Source organism: Prionailurus bengalensis, chromosome D2 (assembly GCF_016509475.1).
Source record: "Prionailurus bengalensis isolate Pbe53 chromosome D2, Fcat_Pben_1.1_paternal_pri, whole genome shotgun sequence".
NCBI lineage: Eukaryota > Metazoa > Chordata > Mammalia > Carnivora > Felidae > Prionailurus > Prionailurus bengalensis.
The window spans coordinates 80,977,135-81,004,742 of record NC_057351.1 but is presented as its reverse complement, the minus strand read 5'-3'; the positions used below and the strand labels follow the sequence as shown (position 1 = coordinate 81,004,742).

Below are 27,608 nucleotides of genomic sequence, written 5' to 3'. Positions count from 1 at the left end.
TCTTCTTGGCGTCCCTTGAAATCATGAAATGCCCACAATTTGCTAAGGCACCAAACCTATCGATGAGCCCTAGCTGGCTTGGAGTGATCCAGAAGGTGTGTAGGACCAGAGAAATTGTACACAACGGGCCAGATGATTCCCTGTTTCCTTTCCCTCGGCGTGTCTGTCGCTCACTGCTGCTCCCTGCGTGTGGCTGTTCCCGAGGGGGCTGTGCGTGGTCCGCGGTCAGAGCCACGTTTGAAGGGGTTCCCTGCAATTAGCCACGACTTGTGTTCATCTAGTCACTTGGCCGTGTCCGCAAACATCCTTAGATTATGCACAGTGTGTGTGTGGTCAGTCTTGCACTCTTTTTTATTGTTGTTTTTTTTGTTTGTTTGTTTGTTTTTAACATATATTTATTACGGAGAGACAGAGCATGAGCAGGGGAGGGGCAGAGAGAGAGGGAGACACAGAATCCGAAGCAGTCCAGGCTATCAGCACAGAGCCCGACGCGGGGCTCGAACTCACGAACCGTGAGATCACGACCTGAGCCGAAGTCGGACGCTTCACCGACTGAGCCACCCAGGCGCCCCGGATATTTGTTTCCTCTTATGCAGTTCGTCTGCTAGTGAGTACTGCTCAAGCTTCCTTTGCAGTTAACGTCCCTTGGTTTTATTACTTCTCTCCCACGCTGAGTTCTGAGTCCAGGACTTTTCCCGTCCTTCAATTATGATGATACCCTTAACTAGCCATCCATCCAAATATTTATTATGTCTATTATGTGTCAGGTCCTCTGCCAAGTATTGGGGAAATTATGAACCACACATGTCCAGCTTAAGGATTCTCCAGTCTGGTGGAGAGACAAAAATTCAAACAACTGGTTTTAATACAGTTTTCACAAGAATGCTGTGTAGAGTCTCAGCTAGCGACCTGGAGAGTGGATCCCGACATGAAGGCAATCAGGTTTAAAAAAGTAAGGGTTTGGTAAGGACTTAAAAATTATTTGCTGGGGAATGAGGGAGACAGAAAATTTTATGTGAATTCCCTTTTAGGTGACCTGGGATGGTGAAGCAGTTCAAGGTAGAGTATACAGAAACGTGGGCTTTTGAAATATTTCGGGGGCACCTGGGTGGCTCAGTCAGTTAAGCATCCGACTCATGATTTCAGCTCAGGTCACGATCTCACGGTTCATGGGATGGAGCCCCACCTCGGGCTCTGTGATGACAGCGCGGAGCCAGCTTGGGATTCTCCCTCCTTGTCTCTCTCTGCCTCTGCCCCCCTCGCCTTCTCTCTATTTCAAAAAAAAAAAAAAAACACGAATTTTTTTTAATAAATACAAATAAAACATTTTTGGAAAGTATAAGGAATTTGTTTATTCATCAAAAATTTATTGAGTAAAATGACTTGCAATTATTTGGTGACCAAGAGAGACAGCCTGTGGTCTCCCAGGGCTGGCTCATGGTCTAGCGGGGTGGGTGGACACCAGGAACGGCCCAGGAGCTGCAGGACATGTGAGCAATGTGTGGTCTTGGGTAGCACCCTAGAGGGTCTTCTGCCTCTGGGGGGCGCGGGCACAGTAAGCATTGTGGAGAAAACGTCCCAGGAGCTTAGACTTGAAGGGTAATTCCTCTGTGCAACCCATTTTATGGAGAGGAAACTGAAGCTTAGAGAAATTGTGATTTACAAATAACCAACTAGCTGGGGCACCTGGATGGCTCAGTTGCAAGAGTACACGATGCCCGATCTTGAGGTCGTGAGTTTGAGTCCCATGCTGGGTGTAGAGATTACAAAACAAAAACAGAACAAACTAGTAGCAAACCAGACCTGGAATGGTGGCCTTTGGCCCCTGTAGTGCCTTGTTGTTTCCTCGTGTGCCTTGATTCTAGATTTCCTGAGGCTGGTACCTTAAACATTCATCTTCCATAGGACAGAGTGGGCACTGAACCCATTAACTACTGATTCGTTTTCGACCTGTTAACAAGGCTGACCCCTATCTTAAATGGGGGAAGTACACTTGCAGTGTTGACGGTTAGGGATTTGCAGTGCACAGCAGTGGCTCATTTTGGAGTTACTGATGATTTCTGGCTAAGTGTCAAATTACAGTGAGGATTACAATCTAAGAGTTCTATGACGGGTCTAGTAAATAGCAAACCTCAAAATAATTAAACATGTGAAAACCTCTAAAGATCTTAGATCTATTTAAAAGCACTCTCAGAGTGGCGCCGGGGTGACAGTCAGTTGAGCGTCCAACTTCGGCTCGGGTCATGATCTTGCGGTCCGTGAGTTCAAGCCCCACGTTTGGGCTCTGTGCTGACAGCTCAGAGCCTGGAGCCTGTTTCAGATTCTGTGTCTCCCTCTCTCTGCCCCTCCCCTGCTCATGCTCTCTCTCTCTGTGTCTCAAAACTAAATAAATGTTAAAAAAAAAAAATTTAAAAACACTCTTAGAATGATCTGTTTTAAAAACACATGTCACGGGGCACCTGGGTGGCTCAGTCGGTGAAGCATCCAACTCTTGATTTTCAGCTCTGGTCATGATCTCATGGTTCAGAAGTTTTGAGCCCTGTGTTATTTCTGTGCTGACAGTGGGGAATCTGCCTGGGATTCTCTCTCCGCCCTTCCCCCTGCTGGTGCTCCCTTGCTCTCAAAGAGATAAACATTAAAAAGAAGAAAAAAACACGTCACAAAGTATTATTTATTGATAGCACCTCAGGTTATAGCGTACAGATGAAACCGTACTTTCTTTTTTATAAAATTTTTTTTAACGCTTATTATTTTTGACGGAGAGAGAGAGCGAGCGAGCATGAGCGGGGGAGGGGCAGAGAGAGAGAGGGAGACACAGAATCCGAAGCAGGCTCCAGGCTCTGAGCTGTCAGCACAGAGCCCGACGCGGGGCTCGAACTCACAGACCGCGAGATCATGAGCCGAGCCGAAGTCGGACGCTCAACTGACTGAGCCACCCAGGCGCCCCGAAACAGGTACTTTCTAGTATACTAATTCTCGCACAAACGAACTTGATACGGTAAATGGATTTTTAGTGTAAACGACTCAGCAGCAGCGTCGGAATCGACTCTTTCTGAACCTGGATGGAGTGGTTGACTAGCCCCCCGGGCTCATTTACATTGTATATGATAAACGCTAGTGTACGTTAGCGTCTCTTACCGGGGATATGTTGAGGCTTATTTGGTTATTTTGTTACGGCCATTTAGGTTTAAATGTAAATGCTTTAATTTGCGGTCACAGAGGTGCTATTTAATATTTCCATTGCTTAAGACGCAGTAGTCGATACCAGAAGCCATAGGTCTCATGGAGCTTTCTTGCAACTGGAAGAAAAATTAGTCTTTTCAGAAGCATAGCTGAGGTTGAAAATGTGTTTGTTTGTTTTTTAACTTTGCCTTTGATTTTTATGTTGTTGTTTTTTTTTTTTCTCTTCTCCCCCCATCTGGAAGTGGTCAGACTCTCACAGCCCCTGCAACCTCGTGTTTGGTCCTAACTTTATTCAGTGATTTTCCAGGAATCACCCTGTGCCTCAGTGTCCCTAACCCCGGGTGCGTGGCAGCCCCGCCGCACGCCCCGCGGGTTCCCTGGCGGAGCAGAGCGCGAGTTCCTTCCCGGAGGAGGCTGATCCCGTGTCCTCTTTCCCCGCTGAAGGTTCCCCAGTGGTGCGCCGAGTACTGCCTGTCCGTCCGCTACCAGCACGGGGGCGTGGTGTGCACGCAGGTCCGCCCCCAGAGCGCCGTGCAGCTCGCCCTGCGGGTGGCAGACGAGATGGACGTTAACATCGGGCACGAAGTCGGCTACGTGATCCCCTTTGAAAACTGCTGCGCCAGCGAGACCATCCTGAGGTCGGTGTCGGGGTGGGGGGTGGGGGGTCGCTCTGCTGTGCCCCCGCCTCCACTCCTCCCACGTCGCCCCGTAACCCGCGGGGGACGGCCACGACCTTGTTCGTTCGGACCCAGAGACCATCCGGCGTATGCTTGTCGAGCTCCTCCCCGGGACGGGTCGGTACCAGTTACCTGGGTTGACACAGTCCGTGTGGTTCTCTGTGTGCCCTGCGCTTGGCATGCCCACGCCTCTTCCGGGCGGGGCGGATTCCCTCCAGCCGCGAAGGGTCACCTCCTCCAGGAAGGCTTCCCTCCCGCTCCTGGACTGTCAGTTAGAAAGCTCGGTGCTTGCCGGACTCTCCTCGATTCCAGCCTTCCTCATGGCAGGTTCGACCGGCGTTCTCCCGGAGAGTCTTCTCAGCAGCCACCACAAGTTGCGGGAGGGGGACCTCTTCTTATCTCTACTTATCGGGAGATACCCTCTGCCCCGGGGGCTCCAAGGGCTTGGTACACAGAGGAAAAGGGACAAGAGAAAGGATAAGTGGGGGGAGAGCCCTCCCCTGAGGCCGTGTTGCTCAAGGAGTTTTGCATCACAGCCCACGTGGAAAGTAGTTAGCAGCACCTCAAGGACATGGTCAAGGCTGCTTGGCCATCCCGTGGGCTTGGGCCGAGCCAGGCGCGGCCTGGACGCTCCGAGGGCTGGGGAGACCAGTGTGCTGGGAACAGTGTATCTGCACACCTGTAACTCCTTTGTGGGGCCCACGGTGGGGGAAGATCTGCCCCAGCAGGGAGGGGGTACACGCGGTGCTCTGTGCCGTGCCGTGGTATGGGACAGCGGTCCCGGCGTGCTCCTCCTCGGACTCCCCAGCATCTCACATCAGCAAGTTTGCCAGTGGAAGGAAGGAGCGGTGCCCTCCCCGAGCCAGCCAGAGGGCCCTGATCCTCCAGTGGAAGAGTCTGGGGACTTCTCCCGTTCAGAAAGCCCGTGTGACTCATTTGCGTGGTACTGAGCCGCTTCCCCTCAAGTGTTTATCTTCAAAAACAGAGGACGCAGGGCGTCAGGCTAGTGTTAAACCAGGACGGATCTTTCCGTCAACAGCGCTATGACTTGAACTTCTCGAAGATAGGCTCATCACCTTCTGCTTTGATAGCCAGGGCCTCAAATTAGTACCTAGGCATAAACTCTATGATGCAAATGGTCTGTAAACGATACAGATGAAATAGGCAAAAACCTCCCTGCCGGTGGCAGACAGGGCAGGACCTACGTCCCCGAAAGAGTAAAGGGTCCCTGACCTTGGCAGATTGATTCTTTACCCTTCACATTTTGAAGTGGCCTTTCACATGCTCGCAGTAGTAATTAAAGGACAGCTCTGACTATATTCTAAAGTTAATGTATGTATTTTTATATCTTTAATGCCATCTGGACTCTGGAAACGTTTTGGCAGGGACTCTCGGTGACAGTTACTTCCAAAATGAAGTATTACAGTATTTTTATCTTTTATGGATCAAGTGTAAATTTAATTAAGTTTTTTTTTTTTTAAGAAAGCCATGGAGATAAATAATTTTGGAGAAATCGAACAATGTTGTCAGAGCAGGTGGAAGACCCATCTCCCCGTTTTAAACGTCTATTATGTGTTGGGACGTAGCTTCTAGGGGATTATTTTATGGCAGAGCCCCCGCCCCCCAAGCATTCAATCCTGGCGGCCGCACGAAGAACTACAACTTATGTTGACATTTGTTTCGTTCTTAACGTGCATGTAGCATTCTTTCTGGAAAGTAGCTCTCGGCTGCAGGGGGGCTGAACTGCAGGTGTATCCCGGAGGTGGATGGGAGTTGGGGTCCCGCTTTGGCCCCCTTTTGCTGCCTTTGCTGGGGGCCTCGGCCCTTACATTGCCTTTTTATCCTCACTTGGCAGTTTTTCTTGTTGCTGGGAGACTGCTCTTTCTTTCCCACCCTGACGACCACCCCCTCCCCCGGCCCCCAGCCCCCAGCCGGTGCGGTGTCAGCAGATACTCTGATTTGTGGCTAACAGAGCGGGAGTGGCAGCAAAGAGGCCACAGCTAGTGCAAAGCCCCCTCTGATCAAAGAGAGCAATCCCCCATTTTCCCCCTCGATTTTCCGCGCTCTGAAAAGGAGGCGACGTGGCTGTCAAATGCGTGTCTCTGCCACTTGCTCACCTGAGCCCTGCACAAGCCACCGAACCTCTCTGTGCTTAAGCTTCCCCGTCCGTGAGATGGGGTGCCCGCTCTCCCTGTTCACAGGGGGGCTGCGGGGGCAAGACGAGCTCACGCGTGTGACCGACACGCGTAAGCCCCTTGTCCGTGCTCGCGACTTTCTCGTTACAAAGGTAAATTGGAACCAGATTCGTTTCCTTGGACATCTAATTCTAGCCATAATTTTTTTTTTTTCAACGTTTATTTATTTTTGGGACAGAGAGAGACAGAGCATGAACGGGGGAGGGGCAGAGAGAGAGGGAGACACAGAATCAGAAACAGGCTCCAGGCTCTGAGCCATCAGCCCAGAGCCTGACGCGGGGCTCGAACTCACAGACCGCGAGATCGTGACCTGGCTGAAGTCGGACGCTTAACCGACTGCGCCACCCAGGCGCCCCATAGCCATAATTTTTAATAAGCTCAGAGTGAATGGCTATTTGAATGAGAGGGTTTAAGGTTAACTACCGATTATGGAAGGCAAGGTCCTGTATTTGGTATGGTCTTTTCCACTTTGTTTGTAACCCCTTAGTATCTAATCTTTTAGGTAGGTAATAGACACTTAGTAAATACAATCTTTATGCCTACCACTGTCTTCCCCCCTCCCCCACGTTATATGTAACAATTTAGTTCTTCTTTAGGCTTTTTTGGTGGCCCTTTTCGAAACCGTAGATATACCTAAATATTATATACCTAGAATAGTCTTTCTGAACTATGTATGAAGATGTTCTGTAGAATGACACATAAATTTCAAATATGGACCCTCTAGAACACAGGTTTTAAAAGAATTACTCAGATTTTCATTCAAGGTCAAATTCAATATATTTAATTTCAGAAACTACTAATAAAACTTTTCTAGATTTCATTTTTAGCCTTCAGGAGTTTTGTATTAGGAATTTAAATATAAACTGCATTTGATGAAACTTTAACAGTGTCCAAATATATATATATATATATATATATATATATATATTTTTTTTTTTTAACATAGTCATCAGAACAGTGCTTTTTTAAGCACTGTATATGCGATCTTATGAATGCAAGGTAGGAAGTAGATCTCTGTGCTATAGGGAAAATCAAAGGTCCGTATAGCTTTAGGATTGAGCCTTAGTGTTCCTTTAGCATTATATAATCTGGAAGGCCAGGCTTTGCTGAGTCTAGTGGAGTTTTAAATAAATCCCCATCTTCCCCTTTTTATTTAAGCTTCGATGTTATGTACAAAACCCACACACTGCCTCCTCCTGGCGGGGAACATTTCTTCCTAGAAGATCGGTGCTTAGAGGAGGGAGTTTGCTGAGAAGGGGATAATTCATCTGACATGACGAGAGAGGCCTAGATTTAAATAACTTGCTTTTGGACGAGAGTCAGTAGTAACTTGTGATTCTATCACACTAACTCCTGAGTGAGTTAGGGGACGGCAAAGGCGTTTGTGGTGGTGGCAGGAGTCGTCTGGTGTCTCCCAAGAGCCGCTAACTTGACCGCCTCTTCTTTGTAGGTACTGCACCGACGGCATGTTGCAGAGGGAGATGATGTCCAGTCCGTTTCTGGGTAGCTACGGGGTCATCATCTTAGACGACGTCCACGAAAGAAGCATTGCCACGGATGTGTTACTTGGCCTTCTTAAGGACGTTTTAATGGCGAGACCCGAACTGAAGCTTATAATTAACTCCTCCCCTCACCTGATCAGCAGACTCATTTCTTACTACGGAAACGTGCCTCTCATAGAAGTGAAGAAGCAGCACCCCGTGGAGGTTGTGTACCTGAGCGGGGCCCAGAAGGAGTCTTTTGAGTCCATTGTACGCCTTATCTTTGAAATTCACCAGTCTGGTGAGAAGGGAGACATTGTGGTCTTTCTGGCCTGTGAACAAGTAAGTAATATTCTGACCTAAGGGCGGAGCTGGGTTACTTAGGGGGGAGCCTTTTGACCCTGTGGCGAGGCTGTTAATAATTAACGTACAGGTTTCAGTTTGCTGAGTCGCCGTTGAAAGGCTTGCTTGTTTTAAATACTTGAGAAGACACGCAGGCAGGGTAAACACAACGTGTTCTGGAAGGAGAGCACCGAAGTGCTTCTGCAGTCCCGGGCGGTGAGGACAGAGGGCCCGGGGGCGGCTTGGGGGTCTCCAGCCCGTGGTCCCCAGAGCTCACCCGCTGACCAGGCTCGGGCCGAGTGTCCGTCTGCCCCAGATGGTCTCGGGAGGGAAGATGCACGCCGACTCTCGTCATGCTCTCACTGTCTCCCGTGTGACCAGGGGCGTGTGCCGGAGACGAGGCCTCCACCCATCCCACAGATGTCCCTCCAGTGGTCACCGCAGTGTTAGCGGGAAAGTATAATGTCTAGCCCACCCAGAGGGCTCTCTCCCTGCACTGGGGTCCTTTTAAAAAAGGATGACAAAGATCTCACATGGATTCTGGAAAATGTGGTTTCAAAAGAGTAATTAGAAATGTATCACCGAGGGGCGCCTGCGTGGCTCAGTCCGTGAAGCATCCAACTCTTCGTTTCGGATCAAGTTATGATCTCCCGGTTTTTTTGAGTTCGACTCCCACGTGGGGCTCTGCGCTGCTTGGGATTCTCTCTCTCTCCTTCTCTCTCTGCCCCTCCCCTACTCATGCTGCCTGTCTCTCAAATAAACTTTATTACTTAAAAAAAATTTTTTTAACGTTTATTTATTTTTGAGAAAGAGACAGAGCTTGAGTGGGGGAGGAGCAGAGAGAGAGAGGGAGACACAGAATCGGAAGCAGGCTCCAGGCTCTGAGGTGTCGGCCCAGAGCCTGACGCAGGGCTCGAACTCACAGACTGCAAACTCATGACCTGAGCTGAAGTCGGACGCTTAACTGACTGTGCCACCCAGGTGCCCCAAATAAATAAACCATAAAAAAAAAAAAGAAAAAAAGAAAGAAATGTGTAACTGAGTCTTTGCTACTGCTTTTATGTGGTCAAGGTGCCATCAGGCTTGCAGTGGATTTGGGTTTTGTTTTTATTTGTGGCTATGCCCCAACCCTACTTCCCCTGTAGTATTCTGTTGGCTGAATCTAGAGGCCCCCAGAATCTCAAGGATTATCTCTTTCTTCTTAAGGACTAATTTCCTGGTCTTTTTTTCCTGCTCATCATCTTAGTAAAAGTGCTACTTTTTAGCAGACCATGACCCAAATACGTAGTGAGTCCAGTGATTAAGCAGAAACCACAAAGGGAAAGGGAGATTGTTTGATGTTGGCCGAGGCACCAGCTGAGCAAAGACAAGTGTCTCAGCTCTCCCTCAGAGCCTTAAGTACTCACTTCTTTCAAAAATACTTGTAAAGTATTCATGCGGCTTGATGTTCAAAGCATAAAGGACGACGGGCCCTCCCAGCTTCGGGAACTTCAGACAGCCTTCTCACAACGTAGATTTTACCTGCTTCCGTAAAGAAAGTAATTCAGAATCTCAAATATATAACTACCATAGAGTTAGTGATTTTTCATGTATGGACTATACAGTTTCTTCAATAGGAGGTCTTCTCCCTATTATAGCGATTTATTCTGTGATCATTTCCTAAGCCTGCATGATTCAAGAAAGTCCCGAGGAGAGTGGTAAGATGAACAGGCGGCCAGGGGAAGGATCCATGAGGACGGTTACAGGTTCTCAGTGTAACCGGGCGAAGCCTGAGGAAGGGAAGATTGGCAGAATGAATGGTCAGTCACCAGGTGAAAAAGAAGACATGAGTTTCTGGGCGGGAGGGAGAAAGGATAATCAAGACTGATAGAATGAGTAGTCTTTCAAGTCAGAGTAGACAAAAATTCCAAAATGGATTTTAGGAAAACAAACTTGTCGCGTGCAGATCTTACGGTTCCGAGCCTCTGGGAGCGAGGCCACGATGGTGGGCAGGTGCCGCGGGTCTGACCTGGGGCCAGCCCTGGAACCCGTGAGCCAGGCTCCTCTTGGTGCACCGGCTCACGGCAGGTCTGGGTCGCCAGCGTCCCGCTGGCTTCAGCAAACCTCTGCCGGGACCAGCTTTCTCTCCCAGTCCAGCTCCGCCTTCCACAGCTGGCATTGGGCTCGCTTGTCCTCGTGTCCCACCTAACAGGCTGGACGCAGTTCAGTCCCCTGCCGGACTTTTCCCTTTTCTTCTTTACCACGTCTGCCAGGATTAAGGTACGCCTCTCCCTCTCCTGTGGTCTCGCAGTTTCTCTCTTCGACAAATGTGCCTTGCTCTGAAATCCATGTTAGCCGCTGTTGGTCACACCCCACCCCCCATACTATTTGAAACTTTCTTGATTTCCATATAAAACGTTAAAACCTGCCACAGCAGTTAAATGTCCCGTGAAAGCAAATCCAAGCAGTTCAGTACATTAACAGAAATGCACTGTCATTTTTTAAGAGATACATTTTTTTTAATTTTAAGAATCTTTGAATGTTTATTTTGAGAGAGAGTGCAAGCAGGGGAGGGGAAGAGAGAGAGGGGGGAAGAGAGAGAGAGAGAGAGAGAGAATCCCAAGCAGGCTCTGTGCTGTCAGCACAGCGCCCCACACAGGGCTCGATCCTACAAACTGTGAGATCATGACCTGAGCCAAAATCAAGAATCAGACACTTAACCAACTGAGCCCTCCAGGTGCCCTTTGAGAGATACATTTTATTTATTTTATTTTATTTTATTTTATTTTATTTTATTTTATTTTATTTATTTTATTTATTTTATTTTTATTTTGTTTTATTTTTAGTTTTATTTTGTTTTTAATTTTTTTTAATGTTTATTTTTGAGACAGAGAGCATGAACGGGGGAGGGAACGGGGGAGGGTCAGAGAGAGAGGGAGGCACAGAATCCAAAACAAGCTCCAGGCTCCGAGCTGTCATCACAGAGCCTGACGCGGGGCTTGAACCCACGAACTGTGAGATCATGACCTGAGCCGAAGTTGGACACTTAACTGACACTTAACTGAAGTCGGACGCTCCACCGACTGAGCCCCCCAGGCACCCCTAAAGAGATACAGTGGAAATTGTAGAAATGCCCTCACACATTTTGGGTTGGTGACCATTGGGTGCCTCCCATTGTCTGTAACAGCTCGCTCAGCACCTCAACCTGCTGTGAATTAATCCCCATCGTCACAGGCTGTCCTGTGTTTTGACACTCAATTGAGACTTTGAGCCCTCAGTGTTTATAGTTCCTTATCCTTTAACTTTTAACCTGAAAAAAAAAAAAGTGAAATATGTGAAGTAGAAAATGAAGTTGGGATTTATGGTGCCAGGAGCCAGATTGCTGTGCTGCTTTAAACAGGACGGCACTGTCGCCTGGAAGGTTTTCTGGGAAATGCCCTGCGTATTTGCGTCGCTGTGGGCCTTTTCGTCTTGGGGCCGGGGATCTCCCTGCGTGTGTCACCGTGCTTTCCGTGGCTTTGCAGGTGACTCAGGAAGGCCCCACATGGGTAAGTGCACAGACACATTGAGTAAGAAGGAAGTGAATAAACAGTATTTTGGGGCGCTGGGTGGCTCAGTCGGTGGAGCGTCCGACTTCAGCTCAGGTCATGATCTCGCGGTTCGTGGGTTCGAACCCCACTTTGGGCTCTGTGCTGACAAATCAGAGCCTGGAGCCTGCTTCAGATTCTGTGTCTCTCTCTCCCTCCCCTGCTTGCACTCTGTCTCTCTCTCTCTCTCTGAAAAATAAAAATTAAAAAAAAAAGTGAACAGTATTTTAAGCTTTCTTTTTCCTTCAAATTCTGAAGGTTATGGCCTCAAATCCTTTGTTAGCTGAGCCTGAAGCGCCTACACTGTGCACACTGTCAGTGTCTATTTTGCTCTGCTTTTTTTTTTTCCTTTTGAAGAGTTTTTTTTTCTTCTTTTTTTCGTTCTCCATTCAGAACAAAACTCAACCTTAGAACCCACCTACAACCACAAAGCTTTAGCAATGGGAAGCAAATAAAAAACTGAGTGGCCCAAATCACTTTTTGAAGAGTATCCAAAGAGAATAAGAAATGTTTGAGTGCAGTTGGAAGGTTTATTTTGAAAAATAATTGCCCACAAGTGGGCTGCTGGAATCAGCCTCCTTTTCCGGCTCCAGGAACGCCTGTGGCAGCCTGTTCAGGGGCGGCGGGGCGGGGAGGGGGGGGGGGGTCATCCGGGAGGGATGGAATGGGGCCTGTCCTGGGGGGTCGAGCAGCAGCCAGGGGCAGGAGACAAAGCTCACATCTCTGTCCTCCTCCTGGTAATTTCTAATAGGCTGTCCGCACGTGGAATGGTGATGTGATCAGAATTAGAAATACGGAGAAATCATTTTGTTCTGAGTGTTCCAACTGGCAAGTTTTCATTTATTATGATCAGCAGGTACTCTCTTGGCTTGGTAGAAATCTGCCCCAAGGACGCCACCTCTGTGCGGAACAGAGGGGTCTACACGGGAGGGTGTCCCTGACAGCTGCTCCCGTGGAAGCCTCTGCCCTGCTTCCTGGGGCCTCCTGGAGGCCCGGGAGTCACTTTCCAACAGCTCTCCCCAGGCCTTAGAGACCTGTGATGCCATCTTCTAGGCAGATGTGTCCCCTACAAAACCCTGAGTCAACTCAACCCTCTTCTACAGATGAAGGGAAGGAAGGAGAACGAGCTGGACACTGGAAAATGGAATAGGTCTTAGGCCTTCAAAACTCTTAGTGGTCACGAGAAGTCATCTTTTTCATGTAGATTTTTAGTGCAATCTGATGAACGAAATGAGACTTCTTCCATTCGGTAGTTTGTTAGCTGGGCCCTGAAGAAAGTAGAAACTTCAGAAACGTAAATTCCAAAGGTTTAAGAGTTACATTAAATGACACCTCTTTTATTTGAGGTCCTAAAAATCTAGTTGTATTTGAGAAATGGAAAAATACTATCTAGGGGCGCCTGGGTGGCTCAGTCAGTTGAGCATCCGACTTCGGCTCGGGTCATGATCTTGCACTCCGTGAGTTTGAGCCCCGCGTCGGGTTCTGTGCAGACGGCTCGAAGCCTGGAGTCTGTTTTGGATTCTGTGTCTCTCTCTCTGCCCCTCCCCTGCTCATACTCTGTCTCTCTCACTCTCAAAAATGAATAAATGTTAAAAAAGAAAAGAAAAATAGTATCTAAAATGCCTTGCCTTTGGAGCATTTTGCCCCCTTACTTAATGCATAGTTTTTGGGGCAATAACTTACTTTTTCTTCCCCCAATACATTTGTCAGTGAAACAATTTAAAAGGATATTTCTACATGCTTGAATCATGCCACAGTGTGTAAATCAGCAGTGACTGTCTCCTGCCGACTTCATTCCATTTACACGATCTTAAAGGCTAATGGGTCAGAGTGACCCAGAGACCCTGGTTACAGAATGGGTGTGTGTATGCTTTTATTACAGACCCAGAGATTGTTTTAGAATTCTTAGTTCTTCCACCATTAAAGCACAGTGATGCGTCACCATCAATATGAGGATAGCTTCTGTTTACCTGTCATTGTTAATGGATATGAGAAATTGCATCAATCTAGAAAAATAAGATAAATGCATAAAAAGGCACGGGCAGTACATTTCCCAAGAGGAAGACCATTTTGGACGAAAAGCAATGAAATTGTTTATAAGTTACATTTAACTTCCCCAAAGAAATGTACTCATCTAGTCGGGTCTTCTTTTCATGTAATGATTCACAGAGACAACAACACAGGTATTTCTTTCCCTGCATACATTATGTACCTTTTGCCTGTAGTTTTGTTTAACTTAGACATCTTTTTTTAAAGTGATGAAGTTGTAACATATTTTATTCTCATGGATGATGTTATTTTTTTTACTTTAGGATATTGAAAAGGCCTATGAAATTGTCTGTCAAGAAGGATCTAACTTGAACCCAGATCTAGGGGAGCTGATGGTGGTTCCTCTGTACCCAGAAGAGAAATGTGCATTGTTCAAGCCAAATGAGGAAACAGAAAAAAGATGCCAAGTTTATCAGAGGAGAGTGGTGCTAACCACTAGCTCTGGAGAGTCTTTGATCTGGAGTAACACAGTCAAATTTGTCATCGACGTGGGTGTGGAAAGGAGAAAGGTAAATTCTTGTCACGTGCATAAATAGCCTGCTGATGAGCATCGAGAATCCATTTCTCGGGTTCCTGCCATCGTATCGAGCAGGAAGTGAGGATGAACTCTGCGATCTGATGAGTCTCTGAGTTGCCCATGCGCACACAGGAGGATTATCGCGGCCGGTGACCAGTCTTGCCTACCCACTACTGCCTTTCGTTAGCTTGTCGGTAATCCCCACGCTAATTGGGGTGCCAGAGGAAAACGTTTTGAGAAAAGACATAGCTACTAAAGCAGAAAGGTGATGGCTCCTCTTGTCAGTGGTTTTTCTTCAGCTAGGGTGCTAGCAAGGCAAAGGGTCCGACTCCTGAACCAGTCTTTTCCTACGTACATCGTCTGAGTGTCTTGGGGGGACCCCCTTTCTCAAAGTAATTAGCATCTTGGTGATTTACCAGAATTTAGTTTCGAGTACACTGGCTTTAATTTTATCAGATTTTGGGTTTAATGTTGACAGGATGAAATCCTATCCTAAATTTTTAACAATACTTTTATAACTACCTGTAAGTAAAAAAAAAATTAGGAAAATGAAAGTAGGCTATCTCAAACTCTCAAAGACACTGGAACTTAAGGAATCATAGCATTTAAGAACTTGAAAAGAAACGTACCAGGGTATTGATCCATTTCACATCATTAGAGGTTTACGTAGCTTTTACCCCTTTAGGAAACTGGGTCCCCGCAGTATGTTACTGTCACAGAGCAATTCCAGCCGTTCTGAAGGCTCCCTGGGAACCGGTTTGGGCTCTTAACTGAATTCGTCCACCGTTCAGAGAACCCAGGGCTGTCACTTTCCCCCTCAAACCACCCGTAGGAAAAATCCCGCTTGGTGCCATATGCCGTTTTTGTCTGAGCCCCTAGCACTGGGAGGGCTCAGCATATGTTGTCAAGGTCAGACCGCTGAGATCACAACTTGAATGGAACCTTGAAGAGACACAGCACCGGCGGGTGATCATCCTTTCCTCTGTGTGGCGTGTGACGATCCGTCATCGTTCACAGGGTCGTGCTTTGAGAAGCGACACCACCAGTATTTCGGGAGATGGTGCGGAGGCCCTGTGTTTATTGAACCTACACTGAAAGCAGACAGTCTCTAAATCCATTTATCAAGCCACTAGCCGTTTCTCTCTCAGGGCAAGCGAAACAATAACAAAAGTCATCCCGAGAAAATGAGTCTGTAGTTGGGCATTTCGCAAAGTGCCCTGGGCCACGCAGTCCCCTCCGGTCCGGCGAGCCTGCGAAATCTTGAGCGATGTGATACTAAAAAGATGCTGTCTTTCTGTTCACAGGTGTACAACCCTAGAATCAGAGCGAACTCACTCGTCACGCAGCCCATCAGCCAAAGCCAAGCGGAGATACGCAAGCAGATTGTCGGTTCGTCTTCTCCAGGTAGCACCACGGCCACGAACACGGCTGCAAATCCCCGGAGGCAGGCGACCGGGAGCCATCGTAACCATGTCCCTTGGTTTCTTCCAGGAAAACTCTTCCGTCTGTACTCTGAGGAGTTCGCCTCCAAAGACATGCGGCCGCTCAAGCCAGCCGAGATGCAGGAGGCGAACCTGACCAGCATGGTGCTGTTCGTGAAGAGAATAGACATCGCGGGCTTAGGCCACTGTGACTTCATCAACAGACCAGGTAGCTGTGTGCTCGAGTGTTCTCGGGGCGCGTGGTGGAGACGTGGCGGAGACGTGTGCCCCTGCCCGGGCCCGGGCCTGAGAGCAGGTGGCACTCGGTGGCACAGGCAGGCGGTGCGGAGATTTGGTCGTACAAGCATTGTCCCCGTTAGAGGCACATGTCCTCTGAGGTCATTTTTCGACAAACCTGTAGGAACTTCTTGCCCTGACACTGGAGAATGATCTGGACCCTGGAGCCCGGGCGGCTGGGCAGGGGTGGCCAGTCCCGGCCCGAGAGTGGCCTCTTCCACAGGCAGCCCCTTCCCACTGCCCCCTGCCCGCGTCCAGGCGTCTTTACCTTGGGAACCGCTGCTTTGTTCTCGGACCAGCAGCTTGACCTCACCGAAACAGAGTGGGTACGTGAGTCCCCCATGGAGGGTCCTGACTGAAAGGATTGGTTGCTCTTCACTGATAACTTAGTTCACTTGTGCTTTGATAAAAAGAACGTCCTTAATTTTTTTCACACTTTAGGCCAGTGGTTGAAATTGTCAGTATGTGTATCAGACGGTGGCAGGTGGGGGGCAGGGGAGGGGGCGGTGGATGACAACCTACTGATCCGGGTTCTGTATCACATGCACACGAGAGAGTCACAAAAGACCGTGTAAGCAGAGAGCATACTTGGAAACAGTGGAATTTCTTCTTTGTTTGGGATGTTTTCTCTCTGTTCCTGTTCTTCTGTCATTTTGCCCAGCAGTGCTGGTAGGATTTACAAGCACTTGAGAAGTACATTATTTAAAATTATTTTTTAACGTTTATTTATTACTGAGAGACAGAGACAGAGCATGAGCAGGGGAGGGGCAGAGAGAGAGAGGGAGACACAGAATCCGAAGCAGGCTCCAGGCTCCGAGCTGTCAGCACAGAGCCCGACATGGGGCTCAAAGCCATGTCACAAACCATGAGATCATGACCTGAGCCAAAGTCAGATGCTCAACTGACTGAGCCACCCAGGCGCCCCGAGAAGTACATTATTTTAGAGTAACTCTTTCTCAAATATTTCCGAAAATGACTGGTAGGATTTGGAGTGGGTTAAGAGGAAGGTGCTCTAAAGGTGACAGGTGCAAAGTCGACAGTGGAGACAGCTTCTCCTTCTAAGTGGCGCGGCCCTGTGAGGAGGGTGCGAGAAGTCGGCGTGGGTGGGACCAGCGGCGCCTGCCGCCTCAGGGCACCCCAGGAGCATCGCCAGAAGTTTCCTCACCCTGAGGGCCCGGCAGGTGCACCTTGCTCTGCACCAGTGTTGCGTCCTTCCCTGGAGCCTTTCAGAGGTTTACAACAAAACTCTCCCAGTAAACACCGTGAAAAATCAATTACTCTGGGGAACCCTTTGGGGTCTTAGATTTTCAGTGCAGACTTTCTCACCTAAGGAGCAGGGGGATCTCTAGGAGGGAGAGGGACCCGAGCTGCTCCTTCTGAAATCCGTCTACTTCCTCTGCAGCCATTTCCTCCCGGGAGCTCTCTGTCCTTCCAGAAGGACTGCAGACAACTCTTCTGCAGCATCCGTGCCCCTGCCCCATCTGCCCACTGTGCCAAGTCTGCAGGACCATGTGCGGGGCCCCTGGAAGCCACCATGACCTGGGGTGGGGGGCACGGAGCCCCCGGAGAGGCTGTCCTTGGGAGGGAGACTGGCTTCCCTAAGGGCCTAGAGGATGCAGGTGTCAGAGCACAGGGCAGCGGGAAGACCTCCTCCAGGGTGAGCAGCAGAGGAGCCGAGACGCAGACAGGACAGAGAAGAAGCCGGAGTAGGATGTGCGTCGAGGAAATGTACCTGGGAAAATGGGCTCGCACCTGGGTGGCGGCCACGCGGCGCCACCCTCCCGCGGGCCTCGGGGGACGTGAGCCGATTTTGCTTGGCTCCCGGCCTCCCTGCCTGAGAAGAGCGTTCCTGGGGCCCGGCTCCTGGGTCACCGGCCGAAGCGAGGAATGCGTGTCTGCTGGGTGCACCGACCTAGGCAGGAGGAGCTCTGGGGACGTAAGGTTGTAGAGCGTGTGTGGCGACCTCGGCTCGGCGCATTTGTCTTACTGGACAGTGTGGGGTCACGGGAATCGTGGGGAGTCCGACGGGGCCGGGGGACAACATCCCGGTAGCCTCCACCCCGGGGCCGTCAAACGGCCACCCATCCTTCTCCCGGCGTTTCCTCTGGTTGCTGAGGAAGCAAGCGAGGGTCTGGGCCACGCGCCCCCGTTTCTCAGGTTTCTCACGGTGACCTCAGCTTCAGACGGCTTGGCTTCTGTCAGAGGCCGGCGGCCACAGTGAGCCCTGCCGAGAGCTTCCGGGCACCGAGCTCTGCAGAGACGCGCTTCGTTTCTGAAACCCACTCTTCCAGTTGCGCCGCTCATCGCTCCGGCCCCAGAGTCACCACGTGTCGGGTCCCCGGGTATCTTCCCATTCCAGACGGTAGGTGTCTGGTGGCCTTGCCAGGAAGGGAGAAGAAAAGCAGGCTTTGTAACGTCAGAGATTCCAAAGAGCAGACGGCAAACCGCAGCAGGGCAGACCCCGCTTCCTCCCGCCAGCCTCCCGCTGCGCTGCCTGGAGCTGAGAACCGGGGACAGAGGGTTGGGGGGCAGTTCCTTTTTGTCTCCTGACAGCGTGCACACATCCGTGTTCTGCTGTGTTCGGGGAAAAGAGAACTGTGGACGAAGTCTGACTCATCGTTTTAGAAGGAAATAAAGATGACGCTTGCAGCTGCTGCATTAATTCAGCTGCTAATTGAAATACGCAAATGCAGCAAACGTGTTACCCTTTTCAGGGTTCATGAGCCATGTGAAAATGAATCTGGCATAACTAGGCTACAGGCTATTCACTGAACTCCCTTGATACTGATCTCTTAAAAAAGAAAAAAAAAGAACCAGTTGTTTTTTCCTGCCTGGTGCTGACTGTTGGCCTCCATCATAGCGACGCCATCACTGGCAGTCTGCATCGGAGGCGTCGGACGGACTGACCACGTCTCCTCCTCCGGGAAGGCGATGGCACCCGCACAGCAACTGGAGACAAACTAGCTGCGGTGCACTGGGCTACATCAGAGGTCATCTGTGTATCAGGAGGCAGAACCCATTTTGGGGGTGGCCAGACCACTGGCTTCAGAATGATCTAGGAGATGAACCCCTACACACAGACTTGCCAGACATCATGTGCAGGATGAGAGCTCAAGAAAACGGGAGAGCACGCAGGGACAGAATAAAGTCGGGGCTGCAGAGGCCAGCATCGGTGTGGGCAGAAAGAGGGATTAAAGATGCTGCAATGGGTTGATCTGCGGTGAGGAGTCCGGCATCAAGAAATCAGGATCTTCTGGAACTCTGGCCGCCACGATAAAGCCGTTTGTGCGCACACTGGAGAAGCACACGTGCAGGTCTCTATGTCACTGGAAACATTGTATTTTGCTTCGGGGTTCACAGAAGGGTCTTTACACATTACAGTCTGTACTGAGAGGAGAACAGAGGGAGTGTGGGCTGCAGACTCCACGCTCACAGTGGCACTCACAGCCTCGCCAAGGACGCTTCCGTCCGCTGCCCGCCGCCCCCAGACAGCCCCAGAGGTGAGCAGGTGGTCTGGCGCCATCCCGGCAGGAAGGCCCAGCGTGGGTTTGTGAATGAGTGTCTGAGGCCACACGGAGTTTATTGCAGTGTTCAGGTGGCCGGGTGGGAATGGGAAAAAGAGGCACAGATAAAGTAGGACAACCCAGGGGCGGCTGAATGAGGATCTTGGAAGATGCTGGAAGCAACAAAGTAATTTTTCAGAAAGCGAAGCTGAGAATGGGAGAGATTTTGTAAGGCGCAGAATGGAAGGAAGCATTTTCAGCTCTTGATCCGCACTAGGCTCTTCATAGGTCCTGTGAGCAAGTGACTTGTTAGCCAGGCCAGGGCATTCGAGGGTGAAAGGGGCATTCGAGGGTGCACGATTAAGCTGGGACGAGACAAGGGAGCGGGCCGTCCCTGGGGAGCCAGGGCGGGGGGACACTGAAAGCTCAGGCTCCTGAGCAGACTGCCAGGGCTCCGGTCCCGCCCCCCTGGCTCGCTGTGTCACATCCAGCATTATGTCACTTTCTCAGGGTCTGTTTCTTCATCTGAATGGGAGTGTAATCAGAGTAATTGGTTCATAGAATTGTCAAGATGAATTAGTTACCATGCGTGGGGCCCTTAGAAATATGGGCACACGGGCACCTGGGTGGCTCAGTCGGTTAAGCGTCCGACTTGGGCTCAGGTCACGATCTCACGGGTTGTGGGTTCAAGCCCCACATCGGGCTCTGTGCTGACAGCTCAGAGCCCGGAACCTGCTTCGGATTCTGTGTCTCCCTCCCTCTCTGCCCATGTTCGGCCTCTCTCAAAAATAAGCGTTAAAAAAAATTTAAAGAAACGCACAGGCACACGGTAAATACTATGTCTGTCACCACCTGCACGACTCCTACCCACACTCTGCGACAGGCACGTGGGCCCCGAGCCGCGGACGGGCACACACAACGCGGTTTCCACGGTGGGAAGAGCAGATACCAGAGCACAGGCGTTGGGAGGCAGCACCAGGCTGCCTCTGAGGAATCGCGGTGGGTCACAGCAGAGCTTGGACGTGGAGCCAGGAGGCGTGCTGCAGGTGCAGAGGCCTGGGCTCACATCCTCGTTTGGCAGAGCTGGGCCGCTCAGGCCCCTGCCTTTGGCAGGTCACTTACCTTTTCCTCATCTGTAGCATGAGGATACAGTGTCTGCCCTCTTGTGTCAGGGGGTTACAAAGAGGTTCAAATGAGGGGGCGCCTGGGTGGCTCAGTCGGTTAAGTGTCCGACTCTTGATCTGGGCTGAGGTCATGATCTCACGGTTCGCGGGTCTGAGCCCTGCATCAGTGTCCACCCTGGGGGTGTGGAGCCTGCTTGGGATTCTCCCCCCCCCCCCAACTTGTGTGCTCTCGCTCGCTCTCTCTCTGTCTCAAAATAAATGAACTTGGGGAAACGAGATTTAAATGAGATTATGCAAAAGTGCCGTGTATAGTGTATGGGGGGTAGGAAGTAGGCAAATGCCAGGCTTTAGGAGCATGTCCTTTGAAACTCAGGGAAGCAGAAGTGTTTCCTTCCTATTTTCAGAATCAAACTCTTAACCTATTCCCTAAAAGTCCTGACTTGAGAGTCTATGGTGTCAACCCAGAGCCATCCGATTCCTCAGTCTCTTCCTTCTGTGGACTCTGCAGCACACGCAATGCCCAAGTCCCAGTCCTAAAACCACTTGGGACCAGAAGCTACAGTTTTAAAAAACGTTTACTTGTTTCTTTTATTTTGAGGGAGAAACAGTGCGAGCAGGGAAGGGGCCGAGAGAGGGAGGGACAGAGAGAGGGAGGAAGGAGGGAGAGAACCCCAAGCAGGCTCCACACTTCCGCGAGAGCCCAACATGGCTCCCACGAACCATATCCTTCTCTCGTGGTTCTTCTCCTTTGCTCTCTTTCCAGTCCACATGGCAGAAAGTTGGCCGTGTTCTGCCTCGAGCCTTACGATGTCCTGAGTCAGCCCTTGGAAATCCCAGTTTCTCTGGGTCCAGACTCCTAAGACTCCCACCATAGAGTCATCGGCTGTTTGAGAGGGGGCCCACCCTGAACCGGTCAGCCCTGTGTGGGGGTTGGTGGCAGTGTAGGAGGCGGTCACACGGTACAGCTCACATGCTTCTCTGGGAGTGGAGGCACGCTCCTAGGTAAAACCGCATTCCCAGCACATTGGAAAGGGAGTGTTGGGTTCTGTGTCGATGTCCCTCCTCAGACCGCCAGTTCTGGAAGGCCACGATTGAGCCCGTCCACGTGTGTGCCTGCCCCCAGGGCCTTGCAAGTGCCAGCCGCACAAGAAGCCATGAGTGGCTTAGGAGGAAGCGAGTGAATGAGTTGAGTGTCATCCTTATAAGGGAGTAAGTCAATCAGCAAACAGCCAACAGAGCAGCCTCGGCTCCTTTCTTCCCCTCGTGGTCCCTCCCTAGGCTTGTGCCGGGGTGGCAGTGACGGAGGTGCCCGTGGCTGTCTCGTCTGGGTCTCCTTCCACGGCACGGTCAGGGGCAGAGGGGGCGTGTGAGAAGTCTGAGCACACAGCTAGGTCAGCTTGGAGGGGCCGGGCCGCCCCCGCCTCGTGCTGCAGACGGTGCCAGGCGGGCACTGCCGTTCCCCAAAAGCCCCGGCCACAGCAAGGCTGGGTACAGAGGACCTCGGCTCCTGCCAGAAAGGAGTGGGTGTGGCATTGAAAATGGGTCTCTTCCGTTTACCAGTGGAGGCCACCCTGCCTCGAAAATCCTTTCCGATTCTAATGACTCCGATTGAACTTTGATGCTATATCCTTACCAGATAGAAAGCAGGGTAAGGAGTATGGCGGGAGGAGAGGGACCAGCCCTGGCTTTGGGGACCGCTTACCGGGAGAGGCTCCTTGCCCTGTTCTGCCCGAGACATCTGTTAGCAGTATTTCCCATGGGTCACACTTAAGCGACACTGCCATAAAGAGCCTCTTCTAAGCCTGATCTTTAGCTAAAACAATTTTAGGAGCCACACTGGGGACAGGTCTTAAAGTGTGGCATGCAATATCGGCAAATTCTATTCAGTTCATTATTAGTTCCTTCACCTGTAAAATCTACATTCATTAACTTGTTGCTTCTAATATGATCAAGCCTCAGGAACACCCTTTTTCTGGTGTGAGGGTGGGAGCAGAATTAAGAAGTCATTTCTGCCGGTAATCCCATGTGCAGCCTCCACCGCAGGGCATAAAAACGGGGACAAGCAGTGCCTTTTGGGGACAGAGCCTGGTCGTGAAGCCAGGTTGTGAAGTCAGGGACAGTTGCTGAAGGTCCTGTAACGTACAACGCACCAGTGTCGCTGATTTATAGGAACTGTTCCTACACCGTTTTCTGTAACTAAGTGAGCTCCTCACGCCTCCAGCTGCGTTTAATCTGCGAGGCTTGTTTCCCTTCCCGCTTCTCGTACCTTCTCCGGCAAGTCAGCTCTTCCTCCATCTCACGGCTCACTGACAGAACCCTCGGACTTGTTTCTTCAACAGCCCATCTGTTTCCTTCCCGGGAACGTCTTCTCGAGGTCTCCTCTTTGCCTGGGGGTCCCCAAGAACGGATGAGGAGCACGCCAGGGCTCCGTGCGGCACCCAGGCGGGACCGAGGCGTCAGGGCCCAGGGAGGGTGGGGGACCTCCTGGGCAGCCCTGCTGTGCTCCGCAGTCAGTCTCAGTGACGGAGTTCCAAACCAACAGGGAAGTTCAACTTCTCTTCTCCCAGCTGGGGATGAAAACTGTGCTCCAACCTATGTCAGGTCCGGGCACGTTCGCTGGGGCCACTGCTTTTGCCTGCAGCCCAGGTGGCACAGGCCGAGAGCAGGCCCGTCACCTGCTCTGCTCTGCAGTGAAAGGACTGGAGACGCGCTGAATCGCGGGCAGCCGCAGCAAGCTGTTTGCCAAAACCCACAGTGGTGTCTCCCGGTGTTTTCAGCGTTGTCTTGTTAGGAAAGAGGGGACGTTATCAAATCCGAGTTGGTGACGGACTGGCTTTTGAGTCACGTGAGTTGCCTGAAATTCTGACAAGCAGCTTAGCAGTGTTTGAACAACAAATAAGGAAATTTTTACTGTTACCTCGAACTCCCTGATGCCAGTAGGTTAAAATTGCCTCTCAGGTCCCCACGGTCTGTCTCCTGCTCAGTGGGCACATGCTGGAGTTCAGACAAAGGAAAGCTATCCAGTCGTGCTCAAAAATCCTTCCATTTCGGGGACAGAACGTGATAGCAGCTTAATACTGTGTGATTTGCTTCTTTCTGTGGCTTTTATTGCTTTGTCACCTACTAGACAGGTGAAACACACGTGTATTTTTTATTAATATAATCTTATTCTACAAGGGCAAGAATACCTTGTTTTGAATAGGTGGATTATCTTTTTTGGTGGAGATTAAGCATATATAATGAACACACCATTACTGACATCATATAAATTTAAAGGGGAAACATAGATACAGAGAAAATCAGCCTTCTGCCCTTCTGTGCACTGGCAAATAGCTCTTAACATCCTTGTCTACTATTTCTGTCATCCGAGTCCTGGGTCAGTTTCATTTGGTTAATTTTTCTCTTTATTATGGGACTGGAGCTTCCTGTTCTTCATGCCTCATAATTTTTTATCGTATGCTAGACATTGTGCACTTTGCTGTGTTGGGTATTGGATATTTTGTATTCCTATAAACATGCCTGACCTTTATCCTGGCTGCAGGATGATCCTTCCAGATCCTGGGTTTGTTTGTTCAGTGGAGTGGAGCGGTGCACGTCCAGGGGGTAGTTCGTCCCTTCCGTGTCTCCTGCCCAGGGCCCCTGAGTTGTGAGGTTTCCCAGCCCAGTGGGTAGAAGTGGACAGTATCCTAGATCCCGTGTGAGCATCAGGCACTGTCCGTCTAATTGTCTGGATGGTTCTTGTTGCGGCCTGACATAGTTTCTTACGCGTGCTCTGCCGATGCATCGAGGGGACCTTTCAGAGATCTTCTGATTCCTGTCTCTCTATGGCTCTCTCCTGTCAGGTGTTCCCCCACCTGCAGGCCCTGGCCGCCTGAGTCTCCCCACACGCTCAGCACCATCTTTATAACTCAGGGAGTCTGGCAGGCCCCACCTGGGTCCCCGCTGGTACTGCAGGCGGGAAACTCTCCCCAGGCCTTAAGCTGGGCAGCCACGGGGCTCACTTCATTGGTGTCCCCCTCTCAAGAATCACTGTCCTTCACGGCCTGACGTCCGTTGTCTCGTAAATGGTTGTTTCACATATTTTGCCCCGTAGGGTTGTTTTGTGCGGGAAGGGAGGTCCAGTACGTTACGCCCTCTTGGCTGTAGATGACGTAAGCTGCTGCTGCTTTTTTCTTTGCTAGCGCCGGAAAGTCTGATGCAGGCTCTGGAAGACTTGGACTACCTGGCGGCGCTGGACAATGACGGGAATCTCTCTGAGTTTGGGATCATCATGTCGGAGTTTCCCCTTGACCCCCAACTCTCAAAGTCGATCTTAGCGTCCTGTGAATTCGACTGCGTAGAGGAGATGCTGACGATCGCCGCCATGGTGACAGGTACCCCTGAAGGGCTGTTCTTCCACGTTGTGAGGCTTTCCCGGGGACAGAGTTAAATGAGGTCCATTTGAAGTATTTTATGAAGTACCTAACGGAGGTAGTAATCCATTTCACCTTTTGAAGTGATAATGAAGTATTTTACTAGATTTGAAACGTAGAATGTTATAAGGATTATCTTGATATGAAAAAATCCCTCAAACCCCAGTGAATTTCTTAATCAGACATTGAAGTAAAAATGCGTTGCTGGGAGTGTTCTCCTCCAAAGAATTAGGTGTTTATTTCCTACCACCTTCATTCTTCTTGGTTTATATGTTTTAGTTTGTTCTTCTACTGGCAGAACAGGCCATAGGCCGTGCCGCGTTAGACCTCAAAGTTCCCATCCTGTTCTAGCCACTGCCCTCGAAGCGTCTCGGGTGCCCCTGCTCTGATGGTAATACCAGCAGGCTGTTAACTCTGCTAACCAGACCTGCGAGAAGCAAACGTGAAAAGGGAGAGACACATTCATGAGAACTCACCCTACATCCCTTTGACTTCTAAGTAAGCAAGAATAACCTTTATTCAGGGAAGCAGACAGGAGCGGTTCTGCACACAGTGGTGAGCCCCTCCCTCTGCGTTGTGCTAAGGTCATGAAGTGGGCTCCAGGGTTGCTGACCTCGTGACCTCTTGTGTCTTAAAGCTCCCAATTGCTTTTCTAATCTGCCGCGTGGAGCTGAGGAGGCTGCCTTGACTTGTTGGAAGACATTTTTACATCCTGAAGGAGATCACTTTACCCTCATCAACATTTACAAGGCCTACCAGGACACGGCTCTGAATTCCACCAGCGAACGTAAGTGAATGGTCGCGATTCTGAGAAACCTATTCGTTTCCACCCTTCCCTCCCCAAATAAAACCGAGCTGGTAACTCACCCTTCTCCGGCCCTGCTGGTCGCCTAGCAGATGGCGCCCGAGTCCCTAAACGCACTGGCTGCTGTGCCTGGGCACGATGACATGGGGACCCAGAGTCTTGCACGGTACAGCTCCCGTCCTCCAGGGTGCAGGGAGGAGAGAAGGGCACTGCCATCTCTCAGTGCCCTTGGGTCAGAGCTGTGCTTTGTGCGTTCCCTGACTCGCACACTCACTAGATGGAGAGAGAACGCAGACGTGGAGAACAAAGCCGAACAGATCCCCGCTCCAGATAACAGGAAGAGTAGACAGGTGTGCCGCAGGAGGCCGGAGAAGAGAACCAGGCCACAGGTCGGTCAAGGAGGGAGGGGAGTTGTGCCAAGAGCAGAAGGGCGCGTGTGAAAGCGGAGGCAGAAGTCCTGATGTGAAAGGGCGAGTGCGTGGGTTTCCAGGAGAGGGACCCAGTGGAAAGGGGACCGGAAGCACGTACGTGGGCGACTCCAGTGCTCGGCATTAATAAAGACAGGAAGAGGAGCCCGAGGGGCCGACAGGCTAGGGCGGCGTGGTGAAGGCTGGGCCCCCGAAGGCAGCCGGTGAGTTCCCTTCCTGCAAGGGGACCTTCGTTTTCCATGAAGCATCTTAACCCTCCTTTGCTCCGATAGGATGGGAAGTGAACTGGAAGACAGGACAGCCGCTCGAATGGCAGAATTCTGTAGAGTGGGGGACTCATTTTTCACAGCTGACAAGAAGAAGTTGTCAGTGGAGCCAGAAAAGATCCAGGCAGTTTGGTGGCCTCTTTTGAGAGCAAGGGGGGTGGGTGGCCGTTGTTTGCCCAAGTACGTGCTCTTGTCGCGCTGAGTGGGCCCGAGTGCACGGCCGGGCTCTTCTGCCCACTGTGCCAAGGCCGGGGGCACCACCAGGGCAAGGCAGAACGCCGGATCCACCCTAAGTGACTGCAGGTGGCACGAAAGAACTTCACACTGAACAGGTGACTGAACTGTAATACAAATTTGCAGCTAGGGCAGGAAGGTGAGCTTCCCACAATTTCCAACTCGGCCCAGTAGTGATCCTTTTCTTATAAACATGCAGAGAGAGTTTCACGGCTCAGGGGACTTCTACCGTATGCTTTTCTCCTTAGTTGGATCAAACGTTGGGGCCTCGTACATCCTTGCCGTGTACACAAGACGGGTGTCAGTCGGGGCCAGCCTCCTGTGCCCCTTCAGAGCTGCAGACGAAGGGTGACCCGCTCACGGGTCAGTGCCAGCAGCATGCGGTTCGTGGAGCTCGCCGGGGTCCCGGAACCACCGCAGCCTCCCTCCCAGTCACTTAGGTGACCACCTCTTTAGGGGAGGAGTCCAGAGGACACGGAGATCATGCCTCGTTCCCGGCCTGGGCTCTTACAGCTTATGACAAGTCATTTCTTCTACTCCTCTTTCCCTCCCAGACTGTGTTGAAAAGTGGTGTCACGATTACTTCCTCAACTGCTGCGCGCTCAGGATGGCGGATGTCATCCGAGCTGAACTCTTAGAAATTGTCAAGCGAATCGAGCTTCCCTGCGCAGAACCTGCTTTTGGCTCCAAGGAAAACGCTCTGAACATAAAGAAAGCTCTTCTGTCCGGCTACTTCATGCAGGTGAGAACGGGGAGGGCCGTCTTCGGGGTGGGTCTTTACAAAATCTCCCATGATTCTGTTAGGAATCTCTCACTTAGGATGATTCTTTGATTGATGTTAACTTTAAAACCGAAAACCAGGGCACCTGGGTGGCTCAGTCAGTTGAGCATACTAGTCTTGATTTGGAGGTCATGACCTCACCATTCGTGGGTTCAGCGCTGGGGTCTACACTAACAGCACAGAGCCTGCTTGGGATTCTCTCCCTCTCTTTGCCCCTCCCCCGTACACATGCATGAAGGCTCTTTCTCTCTCTCAAAATTTTATTTAAAAAAGTAAAATAGAGGCACCTGGGTGGCTCAGTCGGTTGAGCGTCCGATTTCGGCTCAG

At 50.7% G+C, this 27,608-nt stretch overlaps 1 protein-coding gene and 1 long non-coding RNA gene across 9 annotated transcripts in view; one reads left to right on the top strand and one right to left on the bottom strand.

Moving 5' to 3' along the window:
* Positions 1 to 27,608, top strand: part of DHX32 (DEAH-box helicase 32 (putative)) — a 58,960-nt gene that overhangs the window by 28,268 nt on the left and 3,084 nt on the right. For all 8 annotated transcript variants that reach the window (XM_043597832.1, XM_043597833.1, XM_043597836.1 and 5 more), the window contains 8 exons: positions 3,628 to 3,821; positions 7,506 to 7,878; positions 13,757 to 14,002; positions 15,315 to 15,414; positions 15,502 to 15,660; positions 24,537 to 24,728; positions 25,405 to 25,554; positions 27,055 to 27,242. In XM_043597832.1, coding sequence (XP_043453767.1) covers positions 3,628 to 3,821; positions 7,506 to 7,878; positions 13,757 to 14,002; positions 15,315 to 15,414; positions 15,502 to 15,660; positions 24,537 to 24,728; positions 25,405 to 25,554; positions 27,055 to 27,242 — 1,602 coding nt within the window. The remainder of the gene's footprint in view (positions 1 to 3,627; positions 3,822 to 7,505; positions 7,879 to 13,756; positions 14,003 to 15,314; positions 15,415 to 15,501; positions 15,661 to 24,536; positions 24,729 to 25,404; positions 25,555 to 27,054; positions 27,243 to 27,608) is intronic.
* LOC122493374 lies at positions 23,433 to 27,055 on the bottom strand. Its single transcript, XR_006299874.1, has 2 exons — positions 25,635 to 27,055; positions 23,433 to 25,194 (listed from the first exon to the last, which is right to left on the bottom strand). It is a non-coding gene; the product is annotated as an uncharacterized LOC122493374 (long non-coding RNA).